The sequence below is a fragment of the Mauremys reevesii genome, linkage group 9 (assembly GCF_016161935.1).
Source record: "Mauremys reevesii isolate NIE-2019 linkage group 9, ASM1616193v1, whole genome shotgun sequence".
In the NCBI taxonomy this organism is placed as follows: Eukaryota; Metazoa; Chordata; order Testudines; family Geoemydidae; genus Mauremys; species Mauremys reevesii.
Window position 1 is genome coordinate 102,683,652 of NC_052631.1, and position 25,610 is coordinate 102,709,261.

At 53.5% G+C, this 25,610-nt stretch overlaps 1 protein-coding gene across 4 annotated transcripts; it reads right to left on the bottom strand.

Moving 5' to 3' along the window:
* Positions 1-5,554: 5,554 nt before the first annotated feature.
* LOC120371516 (sestrin-3-like) lies at positions 5,555-20,304 on the bottom strand. Of its 4 annotated transcripts, none has more exons than XM_039487308.1 (9): positions 20,133-20,304; positions 12,624-12,827; positions 11,938-12,120; positions 10,988-11,221; positions 10,780-10,891; positions 9,951-10,069; positions 9,131-9,321; positions 8,317-8,461; positions 5,555-7,396 (listed from the first exon to the last, which is right to left on the bottom strand). In XM_039487308.1, exons 1-9 carry the CDS (start codon positions 20,196-20,198, stop codon positions 7,307-7,309), a joined length of 1,344 nt encoding a protein of 447 aa, XP_039343242.1. In that variant the 5' UTR covers positions 20,199-20,304; the 3' UTR covers positions 5,555-7,306. The 4 variants fall into 4 exon arrangements, with proteins under 4 accessions (XP_039343242.1, XP_039343244.1, XP_039343243.1 ...); XM_039487310.1 differs by lacking the exon at positions 20,133-20,304 and adding an exon at positions 19,716-19,816; XM_039487309.1 differs by lacking the exon at positions 20,133-20,304 and adding an exon at positions 19,542-19,569.
* Positions 20,305-25,610: the final 5,306 nt, after the last annotated feature.

Below are 25,610 nucleotides of genomic sequence, written 5' to 3' on the forward strand. Positions count from 1 at the left end.
AATATCAAGAGTTACAATAATTAATGCAAATAGAATTCTGGAAGGGGACCTTCTTTGTGCTGCAGCTGCTCACTGGGGGCAGGGGCTGGTTGCTCCATTCAAGCTGCTGAGCATCATATGGGTGCGTTTCTCCTGCAATTTTGACTCAAACCCAAGGATAACAGTGTCACTGACATTAATAGGAGTGGGTGTCTCCCAACTGCTGCACCCAGACTGCTGAGTTTTAAATGAGCTTTAGCTATTTCTGCTCTGAGGGGCTTTTACTGGAGCATTCCCCCTGCATGGCCAAACCCTTGCACTGTCAGATGTGTTGTGCTAAAGGAAAAGCTCCATTTAAGACTTTAATTGGGAAGGCTAATCTGCTGCCAGGTGCTACATTAAACTGGGACAGAACACAGCAGGGCACATGGAAGGAATACAAGGCAGATGGTTGAAATGAGAATGGGTATTTTAGATGCTTTGTCACCCTAGCTTGCCCTTGCTTTATACTCTGAGCTAGTCTTGTCTGTTTATAATAATGCTCAGACTGACATTGTTCATGAGGCTCCAGGCCAGAGCTGAGCTGAGCAGCTCCGTGGTGGGAGGCACCTCTCACCTGGGCCTAGTCTTATTTTAGGCGCACATGAATTTCTAGACTAGATCAAAGCCAAGGTCCATCTAGCCCAGTGACCCCTCTGACTGTGAGCAGCACCAGATGCTTCAGAGTAAGGTGTAAGAACCCCAATTAGCAGATGTGGGATAACACCCTCCCCTGAGGGCTCATCCTAATCCCTAATTAGAGATTGTTTTAAACACTGCAGTATGAGGTTGAACAAATGTCCTGCCTTCCCCAGAGGTGAAAGTAAGCCAGTCCGGTCCAGTATGGCATACCAGTAAGAAAGCCAGTGCACAGGTGACTGTACCAGCAGGGCCATTGATGGGGGAAGGGGGCACGCAAAAGGTGTAGTTGCCCCAGGGCCTGGCCCTTTAAATTGCTGCCAGAGCCCCAGGCAGTGTGGGCTGGGCAGTGCTGAAGGGCTGGCTATGGGAGTCTGGCCCCAGCCCTGCCCCTTCCAGGGACCCAGAGCTGCCCCCTCACCCCAGCCACCCTGCATACCGGTAAGTCTGTTAAGTTACTTTCACCCTGGCCCTCCCTTGCTGCCTCCAGAGGAAAGTGGGGCTAGAAATTGTTGCGGTGGAGAACATGCAACCTGTGAAAAGTGCCAGGAGGGGGCATCCCACCTGCCTTATTCTGCTTCCTGGCCCCAGCAACTGGTGAGAGGCTAAGTGCAGGTCAGTGTGCTGGGAGAAGGGGAGGAAATTGAACCTAGGGCAGGTCACTGCTTGATGGGTGTCCACATTTCCATTACATCTTTATTACTCCTGCTATTGCAAGAGCTGTACCCAAACCTGTCCTGTGATGGGGCAATGGACAAGCTGTGGACACTAACTATCCCAGCACTGTTCGTTGCTCTCCAGGGACTAGTGCATACCATTCCTCCCAGCAGAAAACTTGGGAACACTCCACTCTTACAAAGCAGCTCCCGCCTGCCCCTGCCAACACAGCCTTGTGCGTGAGGCAGTGAGAAGGAATCATGCTAGGCTGGCAACTGCTCTGTGCCCTGCCCCCTGGCTCATGTGCCCTGATGGCCTGAATCCAAATGAGAGCGTGATGATACTTTTGCTTTAGGCTTTAGAAGAGACAGTGAGTGGCAGCTGAGCTCACAGCTGTGGGACAGGGGTTTGCTGTCCCACTTTTGGCAGCAAAAATAGTACTAGAGCAATAATCTCCAGCATGGACCTGCTTACTTATGGAATTCGGGGGTGGGGGTGCAACATGAGACTTTCACCATCTCCTCATTAATCAACTGGGGTATAAATATTGTTTACATTTCAGTGTATAGCATTGACTCTCTGCAATTTTAGCTTGTACTGACTTCACTAGTGCTCTTTGTGTAGCCTGTTGTAAAACTAGGCAAATAGCCAGGTCAGTTGATGTCCCGCACTCCCCCGAGAGAGACCTGTGTGTATCCCCAGCGATCCATGTACCACAGGCTGAGAACCACCTCCCTCTGCAGCAGAACTGAAGGTGTTTCTGCAAACAGACCTGGAGAGAACATTCCTCTGCTCAGCTCAGCTGGCTGAGGGGAGGGGTGTCTGGTTTAATCAGTCAGGTGCCAGGCTCTCCGTCTCCCTCCCTGCCAGGGGCCCTGTAGGGAACCAGCCAGAGGGCACATGCCTGAGCTATGCAGCCTGTGTGAGAGGACAGTTGTGGGGCTAGGGTGCCACCTGCTGGTGAATGGGCAGCCACACTCACGCAGCTGTGAGCTCCTTAGTGATTCCAAAAGTTCCCCGGCTGACTTCTCAGGACTGCCGCCCGCCCTGGGCAAGTGCTCAGGCATGCAGAACACACTAGCTGCTGAACAGGGTCTACAGCTCCCAGCGGTGTAAGAGGGGATGCCCCTGCTTGGGAAAGGCTAAGTCTAGCAGAGCTGTGAATGCCACGGCCACGTCTTGGGGTCTGTTTCTGTGGTCCCTTACGCTAGTGCAAAGCAAGCAGGAACATGGCCCCACCAGAAGGGGAGTGTTCACTACCTACTTTGCACTGAGGTTAGTGACTACACAAAGCAGCAGGAGCCAGGAATTTGAAGTGACTATTTTAACTGCCCTTTTAGTTAAGAGGAGCTACTGTTCTTCACACCTGCTAGAGGAGGGGACAGAAGTGGGACTCAAGCACTTGCTGTTTAATCAGTGGTCAACATGTAGCTTAGAAAGCTTCCGGGTGCAGCTCAGATTAAATCCACAATTGCTGGTTCAAGGAAGGTACAAGCCAGTTATCTTCAACTTTTTCCCCTTCAGATGAGAGAATCTGAATACAAGGTTAGGAGAGAGATTGTCAGGCCCTTGGAAGCAGGGAAGGTTGCCCCAGCCTCTTGTAATCCTGTAGTGCAATAGAAACACGGTGGAACTTCGCCTGGCCACTGTTAGGGGGGTGTAAGTAGAGACATTGCTCATCCCTTGCTGTGATGGTAACTAGGCTAATATCTTCAAGCCTCTGAACACCTCATGGTGAATGAAAAACCAGGCTAAGCTGAGTGCTTGGGCATGTAAAATACTGCCGGAGCCACGTAGGGTACGTCTACACTCCCCATGTTGCAGCGCTGCTGAGGCCGTGCTGTGACGTGGGCAGTGTAGACACTTGATCGCTGGGGGAGAGCTCTCCCGGTGATTAAAAAAAAACAACCACCCTGCACAAGCAGCAGTAGCTTTATTGCCGGGAGCGCAAGTGCTCTCTGTACTGGTGCTTTTCAGCACTAAACCTTTTGTGACTCAGAGGGGTGTTTTCTCACACCCCTGAACAACTAAAGTTTTAGCGCTGGAAGTGGCAGTGTAGGCACAGCTTTAGTAACCAGTTGAGTCCTACAGAAGTTTGGTTTGTTAATTGTAGCTCCAGAGCCAGAAGTAGAGATGTGTATTTTTCCCCCTCCACTAGTAATGAGAAAAAAAATTCATCTCAGACTAAAATAGCAATTTTTCAGAAACTTGCAGAAAATAAAATGTCAAAATTTAGAGGTGGGTCAACATAGATTCTAGGACTGGAAGGGACCTTGAGAGGTCATCAAGTCCAGTCCCCTGCCGTCATGGCAGGATCAAATACTGTCTAGACCATCCCTGATAGACATTTATCTAACCTACTCCTAAATGAAACATGAAACATTTGTTTCAACCTGAAACTTTTCATGTTGATTTAATGTATTATCAGCAAAGGACTAGATTCACAAAACCATGATATGGGGCGGGAGGGAGAGAAGAGGACCTCTCTTACAACCAAGGTTCTTCTACGGTCCTAGGCTGCAGAAGTCCCAGGGTCAATTTTACCTTCTGGCTAATGTACACAAGGCATTTAACTTGGGGCTCCCGCATTGTGCGAGTGACTTAGCACCACCCCCCTGGGGTATTTCTCAGTCTAGCCTGATGAAACAGTGTAATGCTACTTTGAACTTGAATCTCCCAGCTCCTAGATGAGTGCCCTACCCTCCAGGCTACATCACGCACTCCTCTGCCTAATGACTATTATGAATTGCCAGCATGAACCCCCACCTCTGAGTTAAAGGTGATAAGAGCTCCAGCATTGTTTCTCTGAGAAATGCCTGCATTTTAGGTTTTAGGGCAAATTGAAGTAGATGTTACTGAAACACCAACATGAGAATGGCCATGCTGGGTTAGAGCAATGGTCCATCGGGCGTTCTGTCTGACAGGAGCCAGTACCAGGCCTTCAGCGGGAGCGCACTGAAGAGGGCAATAGGAATGAGCCACCAGTTTTCTCCTCCCAGCTCCTGGCAGTCAGAGGTTTAGGGTCACATCTCTGACTGTATTGGTCCATAGCCATTGCTGGATTTATCTTCCATGAACTTTTTTTTTTTAAATCCCAGGTAATACTTTTGGCCATCACAACATCCCCTGGCAATGGGTTCCACAGGTTAAGTGTGCGTGGTGTCTAAATGTACTGCCTCATGGTTGCATTAAGGCTGCTGCCTATTAAATTGGGTGACCCCTAGTTTTTGTATTGTGTGAGAGGGTAAATAAAACTTCTCCAGTCATTTGTATTACACATCTGTATTATATACACCCCTTAATCTCTTTTCTAAGCTGAACTGACCTAGTCATTTTAGTCTCTCCTCACATGGAAGCCTTTCCATACCCTTGATCATCTTTGTTGCCCTTCTCTGTACCTTTTCAGAGATGGGGCGACCAGAACTGGACAGATTATTCAAGGTGTGGGTGCACCATGGATTTCTATCCCTTTCCGAATAGGCCCTAACACTGCTAGCCTTTTGGGTAGCTACTGAGCAGAGAGCTGAAATTTCCAGAAACATTGAGTTTTTCCACTTCAGTCAAAACTATTAGGCAAATTAGATGTATTTGCAAATAGTTTAAGGTTGACCAAAACTTCCCTTTTTCAGCAAATACACTGCCAAAAAAAGCAAACCCCCTCTCCCAGTTCCATTTAGAAGTGATAAAATCCAGTGGGATCTACTTAGTTTACATCTTACAGTTTGTTTGGCCCAAAGTGTAGATAATCAGCATAGGAAAGGAGTAGCTGCTTCCACATTGTCATCAGCCCCTGCATGGCTTTGGCCAGAAAGCCTCCTGCTGAAACGTTTGCCAGGCTCATGCTGTTCCAGGGATCCAGAACAACTCACTTGCCCACCCACCTTCTTTGAAGGCAGGCTGCCCTGGCAGGAGTGAAGCCTTAAATTCACTCCTGTTCTACAACCTGTGGTGGGAGGGGAGGTTAAGGCTACCCAACCCCTTCCTGCCCCACCCCCACAGCTGTGGTAGTATTGCTCCCTTCTTGCAGTGAAGTCCTGTAGGTTCAGTTAACCCTTTTCCCATCCAGTCATGCTCCCTGGGGGCTGTTGAGCAGAGTGCTGCAAGATGCCAGAGCTGTTTTGGACAGCAAGAGAAAAAGTGCTGCTGTGGGCGAGAGGAGATGGAGCTTGGCCAAAGCAGCAGGGCTAGCAGTCTCCTTTACGAGGGACAGTTCATCGGCTCCCATGGCAATGGCGCCAAAGGGCACCAGAGGGGAGAAAGGTTTACCCCAGGTCTGACCAGCCAGGGAGCCCATACAGCACTGCTGCATCTCCACAGGCTCAGGCAAAGCCAGGAGACGTCAGGAACACAGGCACCGCAGCACACAGATGACCAGACCTGCTGTAGAAAGCCTGCACAAGCTATGGCAGTGCAGCTCGGCCCTGCCTGCCACCAGCTCCGCAGGCAGAGCAGATGGACTACAGCACACTCTCCAGCCGGGGCACACGAAACTCCCCTTCCCCTGAAGAGAGATGAGCCAGGTGCAGATTGTGTCAAACATAATTATATTTATAGCAAAAATAGGCTTTTTCTGTAGCTTCCACAAAGTAACCAGGCTGATCAAAGCAGTGTGCCTCACACTCACCCTCCAGACTCCAGTTACGAGGAAGGTCCCAGCTGTGTCCTCATGCCCCAAAAAGCTCTTTGGAGAAGGGGCCTCTGGACACAGCCCTTACCTGAATCTCCCTCTGAAGCTGGGCCAGCCTCTGAGCCACGGCTGGGGGCGCAGCACAGCGTGTGCTCCTCCGGCCAGAGCGGGAACAGGCGTAGGGCAAGTTGTTACTCCTCAGTCCCTCCCGGGGTCACGAAGAGCATTGCAGCATGTGGATCCTGCCCATGGCAAAGAGAATGAGGTGCAGGCCTGCGCATGGGTCAGAGCTGGTGGGTGGAGGCTGGTCAGTTGGGAGCTGCTCCAGTCCTGGGGCTGCCATCCCCATAACAGGAGCTGATTGAGGCAGATTCAGTTGACCTGGCCTGTCAGTGAACAGGCCCATGGCCCACATGGCAATACTGAGCAGCAAGTGACCCGTCCCAAGGCTATGCAGCCTTGGGTAGGACCCAGCTCACGTTTGGGTACAATGGCCCCCCTGTGGTTTCGGTAGAAAGGGGGCTCAATAGGAGACCCCGAGGGTGAGATGCAGGTCCGAGAACCCAGCTCTACAGAAGTGAAACATTCCAAGCAGCCACCTCCAGGAGCTGGAGGAAAAGAGCCTGTTCCTGGCACTGGGAGAATACAGCATGTTGATCACTGCACCTCCTCTGGAGTGACATGTACTCAGCATGGTGCCACCAGGAGCGTATGCAGGAGGCTGGTTTCCCTCCAGTACTGTGCTGGGGAGGGGGAGAACCTGGGTCATAACCAGTGCTCCTCCCTTCTGCTCCTCTGACTAAAGGAGTTTCAGAACACACCCACAAGCCACCCTACTGATTGTGATGCTCCACAGCAAGCTACATCACCCCACAGCCGCTGCGTCTGACCGGCCAGCCATGCCCAGTGTGATGCTGCTGCAGTGCTGGAAAGGAAGCAAGCTTGCAGCTCTGCCCCAGGGCTGGAACGCACACAGGATCCAGCACTGGGTTGCCCCCATGGACAGGCTCCCTGTGCCACCTGGGTGAAGGGGCTTCCACTGTAGATGGTTAGAGCCCATCTCTTTAAAGAGAGACATGCCCTCTCCCTGCCCATCCTTTCCTCCCTGTCCCATGTCTTTGGGAGTCTGCCATGGACACATTTGAGTCTCCAGCTTCACACCGACATCACAGCAGCATGGAGTTGCCTCACAGCTTGGTAATTGCACATAACAAGGTCACTCATCGTGCCCCATAGAAACAGAACAGTCAAGTACATTAGAGAAACCCATCGCAGCCAGTTCCAGCCCGATGGTTCAAGTATGGAGTCCATGGAGAGGCAAGGATGCCTGCGCCGCCCCTGCCATAACCCAGCCATCCCTGCTCTCTAGGAGATCATATACTGGGTAATTGCTTGCAGTGCATACAGGAGCTCAGCTTGCATTCTGGCTTCCAGGATGAGAAGGTTCACGTGGACCTGAGGGAGCAAAAGAGGGGCTTAGGCTTGGTGCAGTTTACGTAGTGCAGTGATCTACAGGGACCACTGTCAGGGCAGGTCTAGAGGGGGCAGCCCCAGGGCACTGAGCCCTTCATGCCCAGTGTTTAAATGCTAATGGATTCCTTCTGGCCTGGGCAGGGAGTCCGTCAGCCTGTGTGGAGAGGATGGACTTGCAACGCGAGAGAACGGCTAATTCTGCAGGGTTATGAGCTGCTTGCACTGGAGAAGCTGTGAGAGGGAGGGACATTCAAGTAGATCCAGACCAAGCCCTGTATGGACTTCATAGCCCTGTGGATTCAACTGTTCCTGGGGGTTTTATTTGACCACAAATTCCCTGACTCCCCAAGCCTGCTGTCATCTCTGCAGGAGCAGCTCCTGAGGATGTGGTAGTCAGCGGGCCTGTCTGCCAGAGCCTCCCATAGAGACTCACTCCAGTAGGAGAACTACTCCTCCTCACATGCGCCTTGCAAACAAGACTGGTGCTGAGGACAGTTCTGCCCTGCAGGGTAGACATGGACCATATGCAGAGGCATTGCTTCTCCCGGGTTACTGCAGCTGTTCAACATTGCGCAGCTCAGCACAGGTCACAGTGCAGTGGAGCACTGGTGCCCCAAGATTGCTTGCAGCTCCTTCAGTGATGAGGCCTCCAAGCGCCTCACTCCCTGATGCCCAGTTCCAGCCCCACAGGAGCACCCGTGTCTCGTGTTCTCTGGATCCGCCCTGACACCTCTTTGTTTGGAAGGAAGGACCTTATGTGCCAGGCTCAGGTCCCCTCCCCCCTTTGGGCTCGACCCAACAGCTGCACAAGCTTCCCTTGAAGCACTGCTGGCTCTAAAAACTGGCCAAAGAGACTACATGGAGATATTAGATGCGCCATGTTCTCCTCTGAGCCCCTGTACCTTTTCACTGTGCTTGAACTGCTTCCAGAACCGGCTGAACATTTCTGGGTTAGTCTTCTCTGGGTAACAAGTCACAGTTTTAATGTAAACTTTGAGCATACGCTCCAGAAAGTGATTCACTTCTGCGTAATCATAGTCGTCGTACCTGTGGGAAGAGTTCCAGGGCACATGTGAGAACCAGCTTCCACGTGCCCACCTGCCACAACCTTCTCCAGGAGCAAGATAGCAGCCAGAGGAGCTGGAATGACCACTTGTATCAGGCCCCTGATGCTCACTGATCTGGAGGCACTAGGCTTACATACAGGAGGGCAGCAGCTGACACACACCTTGGCTCAGGGGCAATGGAAGCTCCCTAAAAGTGGGGGGGCCACTGGTGCCCAAAACATGGCCCCACCCCCATGTCACTCCTTCTCCCCACTTGCTCCTCTCCTCCCCCCTTCCCCCGTTGCTCACTCTTAGAGCCAGTAAGAAGTGGGAGGGCATAGCAAAACAATTCTGCTGCTACGTAAGCCATACCTGAGCCACTCCCACAAGACATCCCGAGAAGGGACTGGGGGAGCACCATGGGCAACCTTGTCATCCAAAAGCTCAGCCAGGTTTGAAGGCTCATGTCAACCTATCCCTGCTTAATTCCTCATGGATTCTCTAAACCAGTCTACAAGGTTGGGGCACAGAGACAGCTGTAATGTCCCCATTTCTCAGGCCAAGCTCCTCTCCCGGACAAATCACACATATGCTAAGAGTTAGATTTTCTTCGGTGACAACCCCATGTAAGCCTTGCACTGAGACCCCTTGCCCTGTAGGGCTGGGATACCTAATTCCGAACATGCAGTGGATATAGTTCCAGATGCCCCGTTTGAAGACTGAAGATTCACAGCCTTGCCGCTTGGCCATGGCATTGCTCTGGAGACCGTCAACTGTACGGAACTTCTCATCCAGGAGGTGGCCAACGTCAGAGTAGAGTCTGTTTACCAGCGAGAATCCATGGTCTTCCCAGGAGTAATCCTGCCAAACAGAGCAAGATTCCTTCAGTGCCAGAGGGGGAAACTCAGCAACCTCATGAAATGAGCCAGTGGAAAAGCCACTGAGGCTGAAAGCAGTGTTGTGTCCAGCGTGTCTCAGACAGGACAAGCTCTTGCTGGAATCAGAACAGCAAGAGGTTTTCTTGCTCTGCCAGCAGCCAAACCCTGCCCTCAGTTACACCTGCCTCTAGTGGGGTTGTCCAGGTGCAAGAGAACACCTGGTCCTGCTACTGGAACTTTGGCAGCAAAGCTGTTGCTGAACAGAATCTGGCTCCCTCCCACAGAACTGTGCTGGCTCTGCAACAGCAGAACACTTGTTTGTCTCCAAGGTCAGTAGCTCTGACTCATCTCCCTCCACAACCTGCTTCTTGTAAGAGGGGGCATCTTGACCATCACTTTTCAGAGTGACGCCGCGCCACGACAGTGGCTGGTGTAGCCCCCTCTGTCTCACGGCCTCCTGGGATGCTGCTGTTTTAGTCTGAGGCATGTGAGCCTAGAGCAACCGCATGGCACTCTCTCACCCTACTGTTGACATGGAACAAAGATCCTGGGCCCAGACTCTGCTCCTGCCTTCCAAGGTCACCCCATAAAAAGAGAGAGCAAAACACTCACCTGGACTCTAAATATCTGGGTCTGCTCTTCATCTCGCCTGGCAAAGTCCTGGTAGCCAAAGTCAGGGTCCTGCACATAGCAGGAGAGATCTGTGGCTCTGACAATTTCCCCATCAAAATCTGAGGAAAAAAAGAGCCCACCGCCACCCATAGGGGAGATTAGAACAGCTCCGCCACAAGTTTATGTTGCTTCTCTGCAGCATCCAGCAGCAAGGGGCATGGTCTCCCTCCAGAGAAATCTCCTGGGGCATGAAATCCCAACTCCCCACAGCATTACTGCCTCTCTGAGCTTGCAGAGCCAGAAAGAGTCAATCCCAGCTAAGCGCTCTGGTACCCATTTCATGAGTGTTACACCCTATCTAAACCATTCTCCCAGGGCAAAACTGATTCTTACAACACTCCCAGGGGCTTTCTTCACTTTTGAAATAGACAAATCAATGGCACTTCCCTTCCCTCCCTTGGGGAAAGAGGTCTCTTCAGCATCATTTCTCAGGTTCCCTATAGCCACATTTGTCATTTCCTCAGCTTTTCCTGCTCTCTACAGTCGTGGAAAACATCAGTCTTCTCCAATGATCTGGAAGGGTGTGGATTAACCAGTGTTAAGGACACTAACCCCCAATTCCACATTCCTGTGGCCACCCACTAGATACTCTACAGTTCAAGGAGCTTGTAGGTAATTCTTTGTGGCACATCTTTCTAGTCCTACAAAGAGAGAAGAGTCCTGGGTGGCACCTGCAGCCTCTACAGGGACAGGCCTAAACTGGGGGCTTGCCCTTCTCCCAGCAGAGACCTCTGGGGTGCCAGATCTCCAGCCTGCCCCGTTGGATTACCTTCCTCTCTGTCTTGGGGTGGTGGCCTCGTTTCCTCTCGGCCCTCAGTCTCCAGGTGGATCCTTTGGATACGTTCCCGGAGTGATTCAAGTTCCACACAGGAGTCCAGAGACTGTGCGAGAAGACAATACACAACTGTTAATCAGCCAGCAGTCCTCGTTCCATTGGCCCCCTGGCCACTGGGAGAGTTAAATCCTTGGTGGCTCACCCGTTTGCGGTTAACGCGCAGCAATTCCAGATTACAGCTGTTCCCACTGGCGGACTCACAGAAACACTGGTTTCCTGGCAACGTTGACTTCAGTATGCTCCTGCCATCCAGCCACTCCTGCTCACAGCCACAACCAAAGACAAAGCTGGCGAGAGCATGGTAATGTGCCACGAGGACAACAGCGTGGACCAGCTCTGCCAGAGACCAGCTCTGCTCACTGATCTTCAGCAGCTTCTGTGGGGTAGGTCAGACACAGACTGATAGCACAGCAAGAAAACAGACTGGGTTATTAGTATCAGGGGGTAGCCGGGTTAGTCTGTATCCACAAAAACAACAAGGAGTCCAGTGGCACCTTAAAGACTAACAGATTTATTTGGGTATAAGCTTTCGTGGGTAAAAAAGCCACTTGTACAGATGCATAGAGTGAAAGTTACAGATGCAGGCCTCTCCTGGAATTGACACCTCCTCATCCACCCTGATCAAATTGGCCCTGCCAACACTGGTTCTCCACTTGTGAGGTAACTCCCTTCTCTTCATGTATCATTATCATAGAATATCAGGGTTGGAAGGGACCTCAGGAGGTATCTAGTCCAACCCCCTGCTCAAAGCAGGACCAATCCCCAGACAGATTTTTGCCCTGATCCCTAAATGGCCCCCTCAAGGACTGAACTCACAACCCTGGGTTTAGCAGGCCAGTGCTCAAACCACTGAGCTATCCCTCCCCTTGAATATAATGCCTGCATCTGTAGACTGGGTTACTGGCTGCCCTGTCCATCAAGTGACTCACCCAAGGTCTCCTCCCTCTTCATGACAGGCTCCCTTTCGAAGGAATCTGCAAGGGGACCGTGCATGATGGAAGGAGCGGGCAGCTCTAAGCCCTATGTTCCCTTCTCATTCCACCCATCAGCCCACATCCAGACTCTTCAAATCCATGTCCCACGTGCAGTTACCTCAATGTGTTCCTTGCTGATGAGCCAAGGCCGATGAGCCAGGATCTTGTTGATCTCATTAAGATTGCGGAGTTTGGGAGGGATGAAGTCCAGGCCTTGCAGCCACTGGGGATCTCCCCCCACTCGCAGGAACTGCAGCATGTGCAGATTCACCAGATACCAGCACTGGTGCCGAGCAGCTGCCTGCAAGATCAACTCAGACCCTGAGTGCATGAAGCACAGCCTTAGCAGCTTCTCCAGAGGACAATGCAGTATCCACGGGGCCAGGGACACCACCCAGATAACCAGCACAGGCAACTGTCTGAAGACTCCAGCTGAGCATGAAGTCCAAGGCCACCCACCCAAAGAGAAGCTTTGCAGCCTGCCTAGGGCCAACGCACAAAGGATATCAGAGCTCCCGCAGAGGGACGCAAGACACAGAACCTAACTGGGGCCTTCTGCAGGGAGAGGTGACCCCAGACTCTGGCAGCACAGAATAATGGCGACCGAGAGGAGAGCTCACCCTTGCCTCCTCCATCACTGAGCCTTCTATGGAGACGTGGCAGCCACTAGACACTGGGCACCAGCCAAGCTAAGGACTGAGTGCTCTGGCAGGCTACCGTTATGCCCTGGCAGGCTGTTGCCGTAGGGCCAGGAAGGAGGCCTTTACTTCAGCTGCTTTCCAAGAAGTGAGAGTTGGCACGTACCATGATGGCGATGTAGTGTCTGCAGGCAAATGGCAGTGGGCCGTCCATGTGAAGCAAGTAGTGCTGCATCTTGAGGAAGCTGTCCAGATACTGCGGGTGGTAGCCCATCTGTTGTGTCACTGCCTCCAGGCGCCCCCGGCTGGCCAGCGCTTTCACAAACAGGAACTGTGGTCGCTCTTGGTCGCTACTAGTCATCTTCACTACCTGAGGGAGACAGAGCCGCAGTGTTAGAGGGGGCCCACTCCAGCAGGAGCTGGCTTTCACCTGGGGGCTTGGAGTCCGCTGGAGAGCTGAGAGGGGCTGAAATGGTGCTAGTCCCAGCATCGCAGCAATTGGCCCTCGTAAGCACCCCCAGGGCTAAGAGAGAGAAGCAGAAAATGTCACAAAGGGGACGCTGAGGTTCCCTTGTTTCAGGGCAGATTCTTCCTATATGGCCCTCGACCCAAGCCCACTAAAGGGAAGGCCAGAAGTTTGGACAACAGCCATTTCTCTGGTTGGAGACTGCCATGCCGGGTTTGGGGATCCAAGCAAGGCTGAAACAGGAGGCTGATACTGGCTGCAATGGGGGGAGCTTGTTTGTAAGAGGCATGACTTTACCCTCTTGTTAAACTGGAAGCTGCCTGGGTCGTGTCCAGTTAGTGTGTGGAGCAGTCTCCCCACTGGGAGCACCACTGCTTGGGGCTCAAATAGTGGCTGAAGCTCTGGAGAATAGGAGTAAACTTGCCTCTGCCCCATGGGGCTGGAACAAGAGGAATTCAATAGGGGTTTTCCATTTCAGTGCGCAAGGCCTTCATCCCTACTCAGAAAGCGCTCTCCAAAGCTTGGAAGCAGCACTCCTGTGCCGGTCTGGCTAGTGCCTCTGGGCCTCCAGCCTGTGTCAGGAGAACAGCCAACAGTCCCATTCAAAAGCAGTGACTCAGCTCCTTTTGCATCCCTTTGAGAAGAATGCTGGAGGCAGGGAATATCCAGTAGCCAGCCCTGGTGGGAGGGCCCATACCTCCTCAGAGCAGCAAGTTGAGAGTACAAACAGTGGTGTCCTAGGATTTCCCTTCCCTGCAGGGGAACGTGGCCACAGGCAGTTTGCAGAGAAGCCAGTGCCCCGTTGTATCATTCCAGCTTGGAATGTAGCTCCTAAGTGATCTAGAAGGTTATTATTTAACTGTTAGAGTGACAACAATATTGAGGGATGGAAAAGCCAGACTGCATCAGCAACCAGTCACCCAACTGAACTCTCTTTCCATTAGCTCATTTATCTGTATGTTAATATTGCAAGACTCAATAGCGACAAAAGCTTATCTGAAAATTCATTTGTGACTTTGCTGTAGCTCCTTCTCCCAGTGAAGCCCATAATCTTGCCACAGTCCTGCCCTTTTGGGGACACAAGATGACAAACAATCTCTGAGGGCAGAGGGAGCACTACCCAGTTGCAAAGGTATTTGCAAGACCGTCTGAGCCCAGTTTTGCTCCATTGCCTGCAGCAGGGTTGTGGGGGTTGTGCCCCCAATGGATATAAATAAAAGAGGTGCCTGGCTCATCTTGTCAGTGTGCAGCAGGGGAGAACAAGCCAGAAATCTGTGCTGAGTCTTCTGGGTGCGCGCACTCCCCAGACAAGGGGAATTCTGCCTCCTTAGAGGAGGAAGGCCAGCTTTGCCAAGCAATTATGGGATCAAATAATATACGCTGACTCTTTCAGAGTCCTATGAAACTCTGCAGCTACCTGAGACAAGCTATGGCTGTATCCCCCTGGGAAGATATCCAAATAGAGGACCAGGAATTTCCTGTCACACACAAAGGCCTAGGAAAGTATTGGGCTGTTGACCCTAGCTATCGCTGTGAGTTATCCTCTTGTTCCAGCTGCTGCTGCAGGCTGCCAGGCCTTGCTGCTACCTCAGCGGCTCGCCACAGCAGCTAGCCCAGGGGTGATGAGGCTCATCAGCCTAGATATGGAAGAATAAGCAAGCAGGAAGGGGGCTCTTTGCTCACCGTTTACTTCTTTCTAGCCGCTGGGAAACTCTCCACAATGACTCCCAAGAGCTCTTGAAGTGGCTCTCCCCTGCTCTGTAACCCTGCCTCAGTGAGTCTGGGGTCCCCTGTAGCAGGGATTCCCACAAGCCACTGCAGTGGCGGCCAGGCTCGGGGCAGAGGAATGAGGTGCATCAAATTTTAATCACTGCTCTTGTCAAAGTCCACAGTGCCCCTTCAGGGGCGCTGGAACAATGTGTACAGTGGGGTGCTGAGGGCCATTGACCCAAACGGTAAACCCTGCATATGATGGAAACCACTGTACACCAGGGGGTGCGGCAGCCCCCTCAGCACCTCTGTGCCCCTTAGATCTGGGAACAATGGCAACAACACAGGCCCAGCAAATTATTTCACTCTGGGTGACACGGCAGTGCATGTGCAGCTTTGGAGCCCGCTTTTGCCTGTGCATTGGAAGAAATCTAGTCACTGCTGGAGCTTCAATTCAGTTTGCCCTAGTGCCACAAAACAGGCTTCGCTTTGAACAAGCAGAAATACCCCCAGCTTGCTCAACATGCCTTCTCCTGGCACATCTCCAGGTCCTCCCACACTCCAAAAAACAACAACCACCTGTCAGTAAACACGTTTTTGCTTCTTTTAGAAATGCAGAAGTCAGTGGGGCTGCAGGAGGGCAAGCCAGATTCTATTCGGTGTTATCCATCAGTGCCCTTGGGTCAGTTCCGATACCGGTTAGTTGTGATCCTGCAAGAGGCAGGAGAAGCTGCCTGGACTGTCTGTGAAGCTGGCCTGGGTGGTGTTTTAGGAAGTAGCCCTGGGGCTTGTAAATGAAGCCAGTCTGACACAATCAGAAAGTGGTTGCCATTAAAATCTTTTACTCTTCTGCCTTTGCATTCCCTCCCTTTCGGGGCAGAGGGTTTTGCAGCATACAATGGCAACCCCTCAAAGTACAAACACAGCCCCAACCACAGGATCCAGCAGTCTCTCTCATTGGGTCATTTTGGGGCTTTGCAGACTAAAACACTCCCAAGCACAGGGGCAGATGTGACGGAGGGGCACTTATCCCTTCTCTACTCCCTCTGCTTCTACTGGGTGCAGAAGGAAACTGCTTTCAACCTGGGATCCTAATACCCATACCCGCACACAGAGACAAGTTAGATGCCTTGCTGCGCATCTTTCCCAGGATACGCCAGTGTCCCAACCCTCTCCAATGGGGCCTTCCTCATCCCCTCTTCCAGGATACCTCATTCATTCTCCGGCTTCTGTTTCACTCTCTAATCCGGTCCAGCCCCTCTATGCAAGCCTGGACTTGAGATGGTCTCTGCAAATGGCCTTCTCACAGCACCAGCTCATACGCCACATAGAAACAAGAGCTCCTTATACCCTCCCCCCGCAACAGCACTATCAGCATGTCCCTGACTCTCACTCATGCTTTCAGTGGATTCTCCCCATCAGCTCCAAAATCCATCTCTTTCCTCTCTACCCTCGCTCCCAAACCCTGTCCCATCCAGCTACTGCAGCTTTCCCTGAGTCTCACACCGGCAGCCCAGCTGGAGTTCTCTCCCCAGACCCCTACCTTGGATTCTCTTCACCATGTGTCACATTTCAACTCCGCATTCCCACCTTCAGGGACCTGCACAACTGCACCCCACCTTCCTCTTTGCCGTGGCTGCCACCTTCCCGATTCAGGCACTAAGGTCAAACTCTGCCTTTTCTCATGCTGCGCCCTACATGGGAAACATCTTCCCAATCCCATGGCCACCCTCCTCAGAACTCATTTATTAGCCAACTTTACCCATTACATTCTTGTAAAATGCAGAATCCAAGGTGGAGCCATCAAGATGTGCACATAATGGTGGCTGTGTGAACTCTCTGGGTTGGTTACCTCCAGCTGTGCTCTAAATAAATGTAATGTTAGCTCCTCAGGCTAGGTTGCAAGCAAGCACACCTGGGACATAGGAAAAATAAAAGTTGGAACCTTGCAACCCTGCCCAAGGGCACCTGCCCTGACATTCCCAGAAGAAATCTTTTGCCAAAGCCAGAACAGAGGACAGTCCAAAATTGTACTCCCCTTTGATAGGCTGACAGTGCCTGATCCAAGAGCCTGGGGGTCTCACTGGGGTATTCACATTGGTTCAAAGGCTGAATGCTAATTGACATTCTCCTCCCAGCTAGAGCAAGCAGCTCTGAATGCCAGCCGGTTTCCAGTTTTATAGACTGTAAGCTCCTCAGGACAGGGGCTGAGTTTTGTCCAGTTCCCAGATGCCACTTCATTTGAATTCACCACATCTCTGCCCTCTGTTCCAATGGTTTAAACTTCCTGGGGCCAGAGTCCTGCCAAGGCAGGTGCTGACCAACATGGAAATGCACAAAGCAGCCAAGCTTTCCTGTTCCATGCTAGGGGAGGTCGGCCAATCAACAGCTGAGCCAAGCAGCACTGAACAATCCTCTATGAACAGGATGCATGCAAGGAAGAGTCAAGCCAGCCGCATTCCCAGCTCACAGCTCCAAAACAGAGAGGCAGAAAAGAGACTTTTCAGAACATCTACCACACAGATAGAAGAGAGGCTCATGAGCCATGAGATTCCCATAGGATAGCAACAATGCCCAGTGCAGACAGCCTTGAATTCCTCAGCCATCAGTACAGGAACATCAGATACATTTAAACAATGACCTAGAGGCTTTTCAATCTTACAGGAGTCAGGGTCCCTTGGCAGTGCCGGTGCCACCCTGAAGGTGCCAGGAGGATGCAGCAGGGTTTGATGACAGCAGCAGCAGCAGCTTGAAGAGTCTCCCCAGCCCTGGGGAGGATGTGCAGGTGTTCTGGTGTAAGGCATACATGCCAAGGCTCTCCTGATTCAATTCACTATTTAAAATCTTAAATGGCTTTTCCTGCAGTTCTTTCAGAAGCTCCTGTTCCCCTTTACTGCCCAGCAGCTCTCTGTTCAGCGAGGAGCAGCAGTGCAAAATTACCCAGCTCCACACCGCAAGGTGGGCCTTTCCCTCTCCGCCTCCCAACTTCCCCTTTCTTAAGAGCGTTTGTTAGCTCTGGCAGTGGCACAAAAGAGTCGGCTTTGGTGCATTTTTAGGCTGGTGACAATGCTATGGCCCCACTTCCCAGGCTCAAAGGCCATAATCCCAAGCACTGCACTTGCAGCTTGTCCCCTGTATTGCTGCCTTTAGTCCCTTCCCACTAGCTCCAGGGCTGAGCTCCCAAAACCAGATCTGAGTTCTGGCTCAGCCTAAAGCCGAGTGATGTCATTCTGTCAGCAGGAGAAGCAGCATGCAGAGCAGCACATGCTGCACAAACAGCTCTCGCTCGCTTTCTATGGGTCTGTGCTTTCTGCTCCTCTGGGCTCGGCTCCTGACCCCCACTGGACTCAGACAAGTGCCCAGCCCGCCCTTGTAGGTTTGGAAGTCACCCAGAGCTATTCAGACACTCCCCACAAGTTCCCATTTGAAGAAGCCTGTGGAGCCTGGTTACTGTACATTAATGAAACCTAAATCAACTCATGTCCATCTTCCCAGGGTGTCATTTCCAAGAGCAGGCATAGGAAGCAAGGGCAAAAGGGATTTGTTCTCTTCTCCCCACATCAGGTACACTGCCAGGAGTGGGGCGCACCCTGGCTGCGTAAAAGCCTGTAAGCTCTGTTCAGGTACTGCGGGCCTCTTGGGAGTACACGACACATCACACCCCACTTCAGCAGGGGACCCAGCACAGGGGTGATGAGCGGTAAATAACTGTCTGCAGAGAGCACTTCCTGAGAGGAGACACTGAACCACCCAACAATGCATATTGGGGCGGAGTGTGTTCTGCACCCATGGCTCCAGTGAGAGAGTTCCACTGCCCAGGACTCCAGAAACCCCATGCCAGCCTCCAGAGCCACCTGTATTTCTCCTCCCCCCTTCTCTCCTTGGCTATTTGGTATCCCAAATTCCCAGATCCATTAACAATGCATAGCAATTTCAGTCTACCAGTAGCTGCAGGCTCTCTGTAGAGCCTTTCTAGTGTCAGGGAGTAACTCTAGAAGAGACCCCCCTAGATGCCCAAGGTACTGGGGAGAAGGCTGACTGACAAGTAAGCAGGCAGGGAGGCGGAAGACACAGGACCCAAACTCACTGTGCCTGAAGCACCAGAGTCTGGCTCTAGACTATTGCACTGCAGGGCCGGCTTGGTACCAATACGAACATTCAGCAGGACCCAGCACACAGGTGGGCTGCTGTCAGGGCCAGGGAACGGGGCAGGCTCCGTGGATCATGGCAAGTCCAGCATGAGGCACTGGAGATTGCGAGGGGGACGGGCGCACTTTAATCTGGAGGCTGGCGGGAACTCCAGGGAGCCAGGCACTGGGAGCGCTCCAGCAAGGCGGCCCTGCGTTAGGGCCAGTCCCGGGACTCCCCTGGAGCAGCGCAGGGAAGCGAGCACGTCCCCGGCCTCGGCCCCCGCAAGAGCGCCCGGCCGGCTCCATTGTCTCTCCAGCCGCAGCCCGGCGCAGCGCCCCCGGCGGGCAGCAGGGGCAGTGCGGGAGGAAAGGAGAAAAACAACTTTGATTGGCAGTGATGGGGAGGACGAGGCATCAGCATCCCAGGACAAAGACCCTGCACTGGATCGGGAGATGCTCCTGCCCCGGCCCCTGCCGGCGGGACGGGCGGCTCGTGCGCTCGGAGCGGGCTCGCTGCGGCGTGTAGCCGTGCGGGCGAGGAGAGGACACGGTCCCGGGGCGAGGAAAGGTGCCTTGGGAGTGCGGGGCCAGGCGCCCGGGCAGCGAGGCAAAGTGCCCGCGGCAGCGTCCAGGCTCCGTCCCCAACTCTCCCAGGGGGACAGGGGCCGATTAGCGCGAGACAAGGGGGCGGGGGCCACCGGAGACCGGAAGGTCTACACGGCTGTGAGTGCAGCGCGATGAGGGGACCCCGAACGGGGACGGTCACCCGCGTCCCCACCTGGCCCTGCAGCCGCTGGCACTGGTTTCCTCGGGGGGGGGGGCACTGGAGCTCGCCTAGCCCTGCAGCCGCTGGCACTGGTTTCCGCAGGGGGCCGCACTGGAGCTCGCCTCGCCCTGCAGCCGCTGGCACTGGTTTCCGCGGGGGGAGGGCACTGGGAGCACTAGAGCTCGCCTGGCCCTGCAGCCGCTGGCACTGGTTTCCGCGGGGAGGGGGGACTGGGGGCACTGGAGCTCACCTGGCCCTGCAGCCGCTGGCACTGGTTTTCGCGGGGGGGCGGGCACTGGAGCTCACCTGGCCCTGCAGCCGCTGGCACTGGTTTCCGCAGGGGGGGGGGCCGCACTGGAGCTCACCTGGCCCTGCAGCCGCTGGCACTGGTTTCCGCGGGGACTGAAGGCACTGGAGCTCACCTGGCCCTACAGCTGCTGGCACTGGTTTCCGCGGGGGAGGGCACTGGAGCTCACCTGGCCCTGCAGCCGCTGGCACTGGTTTCCGCGGGGGGGGCACTGGGAGCACTGGAGCTCACCTGGCCCTGCAGCCGCTGGCACTGGTTTCCGCGGGGGGGGGGGGACTGGGGGCACTGGAGCTCACCTGGCCCTGCAGCCGCTGGCACTGGTTTCCGCGGGGGTGCTCCGTGCTCGGGGGACACAGGATCATGGTTAGCAGCCTGACGGTACCAGCCCGCTCCAGCCGTCTGCCCAGGCAATCTGCAAGCCGGGTTAGAGCAAGGAGCTGGAGCCCGAAGGGGGCGTGCCCGGTGTACAACAGCGACCAATCGCTGTGGAGATGGGCGAGGACGCTATGAACCTTCAGCCAATCCGAGCCAAGGGGCTGGAGTCCGGCCGGGAGGGGGCGGTGGCTTGCAGGACCACGAGGACGAGGATGGAAAGTTACCTGCCTGTCAAGGGATGTAGTCCCGCCCACTCCCCGGGGAAAGGGGCGGGGCCTCGCGCTGTGGGCTGTTCTGCTGGTCCCGCCCCGCAAAGGAGGCGGTGGCCTGAGCCCGCAGGCTGTGCTCTGGCGGCTGCTGCTTGTGGCCGGCTGGGCTCGGGGCCAGGTCTCCTGCCACTTTGCAAAGGGAGGTGGGCCCTGGAGCTGGGGGGGGGGAGAAGCTGGAGCAGCCGCGAGCCCCCCTGCTCCCACCCCCTCGGCAGCCTGGGGGCTCCGAGGGATGTGAGCAGGGGAGGGGTGCAGCCTGGTGCCCCTGGGGCTGGGAAGGCCCCTCTCGTTCCCCACAGCAGCCAGACGGGCAGGAGCTGTGCATCGAAAGGCCACTTGCCATCCCAGCAACTTCCAGATTGGCCTTGGTGGTGCCCCAGGGAAGGGCTGGGTGCTGCTCCCAGCTCCTGGTGCCATGCAGGAACAGCTGACACGGCCTCTCCTGGCTTGGCTCCTTCCTCCCATTTCTCTCTGGTTTCTCTCCCTTCAGGCAGTCAATTTTATTCTCCTTGTTTGTCTTTCTTGCAGACTCTCCTCACCCCCATCTTGATTATTCTGATGGGCATTTAACTGCTCATTCCCTCCCCCTGCTCCCACACCGAGAAGGCTGAGTTAAGAGCTGCGGGAGCAACGGAAGAACCTCAGCAGGCAGGCTGCTGGCTGGGTTGGGGTTGGCAGCCGCTCCATGTGTGCTGTGGTTACAGCCTGCTGCATTAGTGGCTGTACTCGGGGAAGGTGAGTGACTTCCTTGGAGTTACTTATAGATGTGGCAGCAGGTTTGCAATGTAGGAGGGAGGGTGTAGCTGGACTGGCATAGCTATCCCGTTAGTATGGATCTTCTCTGCTGTGTGCCCCCATGAACTATCGGCCCAGCCCCCACGATGAGAAACATTGTACGAGCAGAGGCTGATCTAAAAGATGGAGCCTCCAAGCACTGGGGTAGAAAGACCAGTAGCTTCTGCCCTTCCCCCAGCAGCTCGTGGCAAGGAGCTAGGCTTCTCAGCTGGACCTTGCCCCAGACCTCACCAGTGGAGGCCCTAGCCTCCTCTTTCTGTTTCTGCCTCTAGCTAGTAGGTTCATTCCTTCGTATGGCAGGTGTCTTCTCAAGACCTTACATTACTCAGTAGAACATAAGAACTGCTGTACTGGGTCAGACCAATGGTCCATCTAGACCAGTATCCTGTCTACCGACAGTGGCCAATGCCAGGTGCCCCAGAGGGAGTGAACCCAACAGGTAATGATTAAGTGATCTCTCTCCTGCCATCCATCGCCACCCTGACAAACACCATTCCTTACCCATCTTGGCTAATAGCCATTAGTGGACTTAACCTCCATGAATTTACCCAGTTCTCTTTTAATCGCTGTTATAGTCCTAGCCTTCACAACCTCCTCAGGTAAGGAGTTCCACAAGCTGACTGTGCGCTGCGTGAAGAAGAACTTCCTTTTATTTGTTTTAAACCTGCTGCCCATTCATTTCATTTGGTGGCACCTAGTTCTTGTATTATGGGAATAAGTAAATAACTTTTCCTTATCTACTTTCTCCACATCACTCATGAATTTTTACACCTCTTTCATATCCCCCCCTAGTCTCCTCTTTTCCAAGCTGAAAAGTCCCAGTCATATTAATCTCTCCTCATATGGGACCCATTCCAAACCCCTAATCATTTTAGTTGCCCTTCTCTGAACCTTTTCTAGTGCCAGTATATCCTTTTTGAGATGAGGAGACCACATCTGTATGCAGTATTCGAGATGTGGGTGTACCATCGATTTATATAAGGGCAATAATATATTCTCCGTCTTATTCTCTATCCCTTTTTTAATGATTCCTAACATCCTGTTTGCTTTTTTGACCGCCTCTGCACACTGTGTGGACGTCTTCAGAGAACTATCCACGATGACTTCAAGAGATTTTTCCTGATTTATTGTAGCTAAATTAGCCCCCATCATATTGTATGTATAGTTGGGGTTATTTTTTCCAATGTGCATTACTTTAGATTTATCTACATTAAATTTCATTTGCCATTTTGTTGCCCAATCACTTAGTTTTGTGAGAGCTTTTTGAAGTTCGTCACAGTCTGCTTTGGTCTTTAGCCATCTTTAAGGGGGGAGGGATAGCTCAATGGTTTGAGCATTGGCCTGCTAAACCCAGGGTTGTGAGTTCAGTCCTTGAGGGGGCCATTTGGGGATTGGTCCTGCTTTGAGCAGGCAGTTGGACTAGATGATCTCCTGAGGTCCCTTCCAACCCTAATAATCCATGATTCTATCTTGAGCAGTTTAGTATCATCTGCAAACTTTGCCACCTCACTGTTTACCCCTTTCTCCAGATCATTTATGAATGAGTTGAATAGGATTGGCCCTTGGACAGACTAGGAACACCACTAGTTACCCTCTCCATTCTGAGAATTTACCATTTATTTCTACCCTTTGTTCCCTGTCTTTTAACCAGTTCTCAATCCATGAAAGGACCTTCCCTCTTGTCCCATGACAACTTAATTTACGTAAGAGCCTTTGGTGAGGGACCTTGTCAAAGGCTTTCTGGAAATCTAAGTACACTATGTCCACTGGATCCCCCTTGTCCACATGCTTGTTGACCCCTTCAAAGAACTCTAATAGATTAGTAAGACACGATTTCCCTTTACAGAAACCATGTTGACTTTTGCCCAACAATTTATGTTCTTCTATGTGTCCAACAATTTTATTCTTTACTATTGTTTCAACGAATTTGCCCAGTGCTGGGATCACCTCTAGAGCCCTTTTTAAATATTGGCCTTACATTAGCTATCTTCCAGTCACTGGGTACAGAAGCCAGGGTGATGTAACCAGGGTACCTGCCTCCTGCTGCTGGGCTCTTTTCTGCAGCAGGAAGGGGGCTCCCAGGAAGCACCTGACTGGTCTCAGATAAATGCACCTTATGACCAGTGAATAGCAACAGCCAATCAAAGCCCTACACTGACATACTCTCCCTCCCTTCTCAGGCCAGCCCCTCTTCTAAAGTCCTGTCCATAGGGAAGCTGACCTAGCTTCCTGAGGGCCCGTCGCGGCCGGAGTAGCGCCCTCACCCCCCGGCCCGTCGCGCCCGGAGTAGCGCCCTGGCCTCCCGGCCTGTCACACACTCACCCCCTGGCCCATCGCGCCTGGAGTAGCACCCTCACCCCCAGGCTGCTGGCGCCTTAACCGCCAGGCCATCTAACCCTGCTTTGAGCGCCAGGGACTGCTGGCACCTGCTCTGTGTGAGGCTCTCACCATTGCTCGTGCTGGGGCAAGCCACAGTGAGGGATCTTAAGGAAAAAGGTCTAGTGTTCGCTTGGCAGCAGTGCAGACAGTGAGCTGGACTTCTGCCTGAGCCAGGCCTGGGCCAGTGGCTGCTCAGGCTTCTTGCTGTGGAATCGCCGAGAATCTGGAGCGCCTTGGCCCATGTTTCCGTGGAAACGGAGGCACTTGACATCCTCATTCTTCCCTGGGGGCTGTGAAAGTGAAATGGGCCCCAAAGCCCCCCTCCTTGCCAGGGGCACCTGTGGGTGAGCTGGAGCTGGGGAGGCCGTTGGAGCTCATCCTCGCCACCCCCAGGCCAATGCATGGGCAGTGCTGTTTGCTCACTCTAGTACTGGGAGACGATTTCCCAGCCTGGTGCATCTGGCTGTTGGAAAGTTGGCTCTGTCACGCAGTCTGCTTTCCCCCGCCGGCTAGCTGCAGCCCCTTGGGATGCCTGGACAAACCTGCCCTCTCCAGTATTAATAAATAACTAGTAATTGGAGATATACCAATCTCCTAGAACTGGAAGGATTATTGAGTCCAGCCCCCTGCCTTCACTAGCAGGACCAATTTTTGCCCCCGATCCCTAGGTGGCCCCCTCAAGGATTGAAATCACAACCCTGGGTTTAGCAGGCCAATGCTCAAACCACTGAGCTATCCCTCAGTGTTTGCAGACTGTTCTCCTGCCCCTTGGGCTGTTGCTTAGCTGAACTTGACAGATTTAATTCTTGCCCCATAAATTGCTCCTTCCAGGCTCCTAAACGTGTCTGTGGCTTTTGTCTAAGCTCTCACCAGCGTGTCACTATCTTTCTGGGAAGGAGGTGCCCACAAGTGCCCTCCTATTCTAGTGTGCCTATTGGGGATACCCCAGGCCCCAGCGTGCCAGTAGTGTGGTGGCCACTCACACATTCTGGTACTTCTAGGAACAGCGTGGGCCCACCCCTGCCACTGTGTGCGAGGTCACACTGCACTGGGGGGAGGGGGAGGATTAAGAGTCCCCTGTCCAATACCAGACAAACCCACGTTCAGTTTGTCCCAGTACTGGACGGGGGACAAAGCTCTCAAAGAGGATGGTCCAGTTTAATGCTGGACGTGTGGCCTGCCTAGCCAGTAGATGCCTGGGTACTGTTCTCAGAGGCAGGCAGTGTCGGTGCCTGGTGGGTTCCAGTAACCATCAGACATGTCGCTAAGGGACAGGTTTTTACTAGGGCTGGCAGGAAAGGGAAGGCTGCAGATCCCCTAGGCACAGGGGCTTAGTGAGGGTCCCTGGGGCAGTCCCGTGCTCTTCAGGGCCAGTGCAGCCTCTATTCAAGCAAATTTTCATGTCAGCTGCCAAGTCAGGCTCTATTAGCATCTCTCATTGGGGCCCCTCTGCACTGGCTCCCTGCTCTCCCATCAGACCCACACAAAGCTGCTCCTGGCAATCTCATCCTGTTCGACTTCCCTGCTGCCCTGCAGTTCCCACTCCCACCTCCTGGGTAAGGCTCTTTCCCCTTACCTGGCATGGGGAGGGGCTGGGCAGTGGGGAGGGGCAGATGGGAGTTGTGGCCCCCTCTTTGCAGATCCATTGCACCGTGGTTGCACCAGCTGCTGAGCAGTGTCCCCTCCCTGTGTGATGGAGAAGGGCTGTGTGTTTTGCAGCAGTCCCATGGCAGGCTCATGTCTAACTTGCTGATCCCCTGGCTCTAGCCTGCTCCTGGTTCCTCCCTGCTGGGGCAGTGGCCACTGCTAATCTTTCAGTGCCCATTGAAGACACTCATCCATCTGTGCTGCCCGGGCCAGGTACTGTAGCCTGGGGTGGGAGGTGGGGGTTCTGGGTGAAGTGTGAGAAGCCACAGGGTAGGAATGGGGGAAGGTGGGGAGCAGAGAGACAGTGAC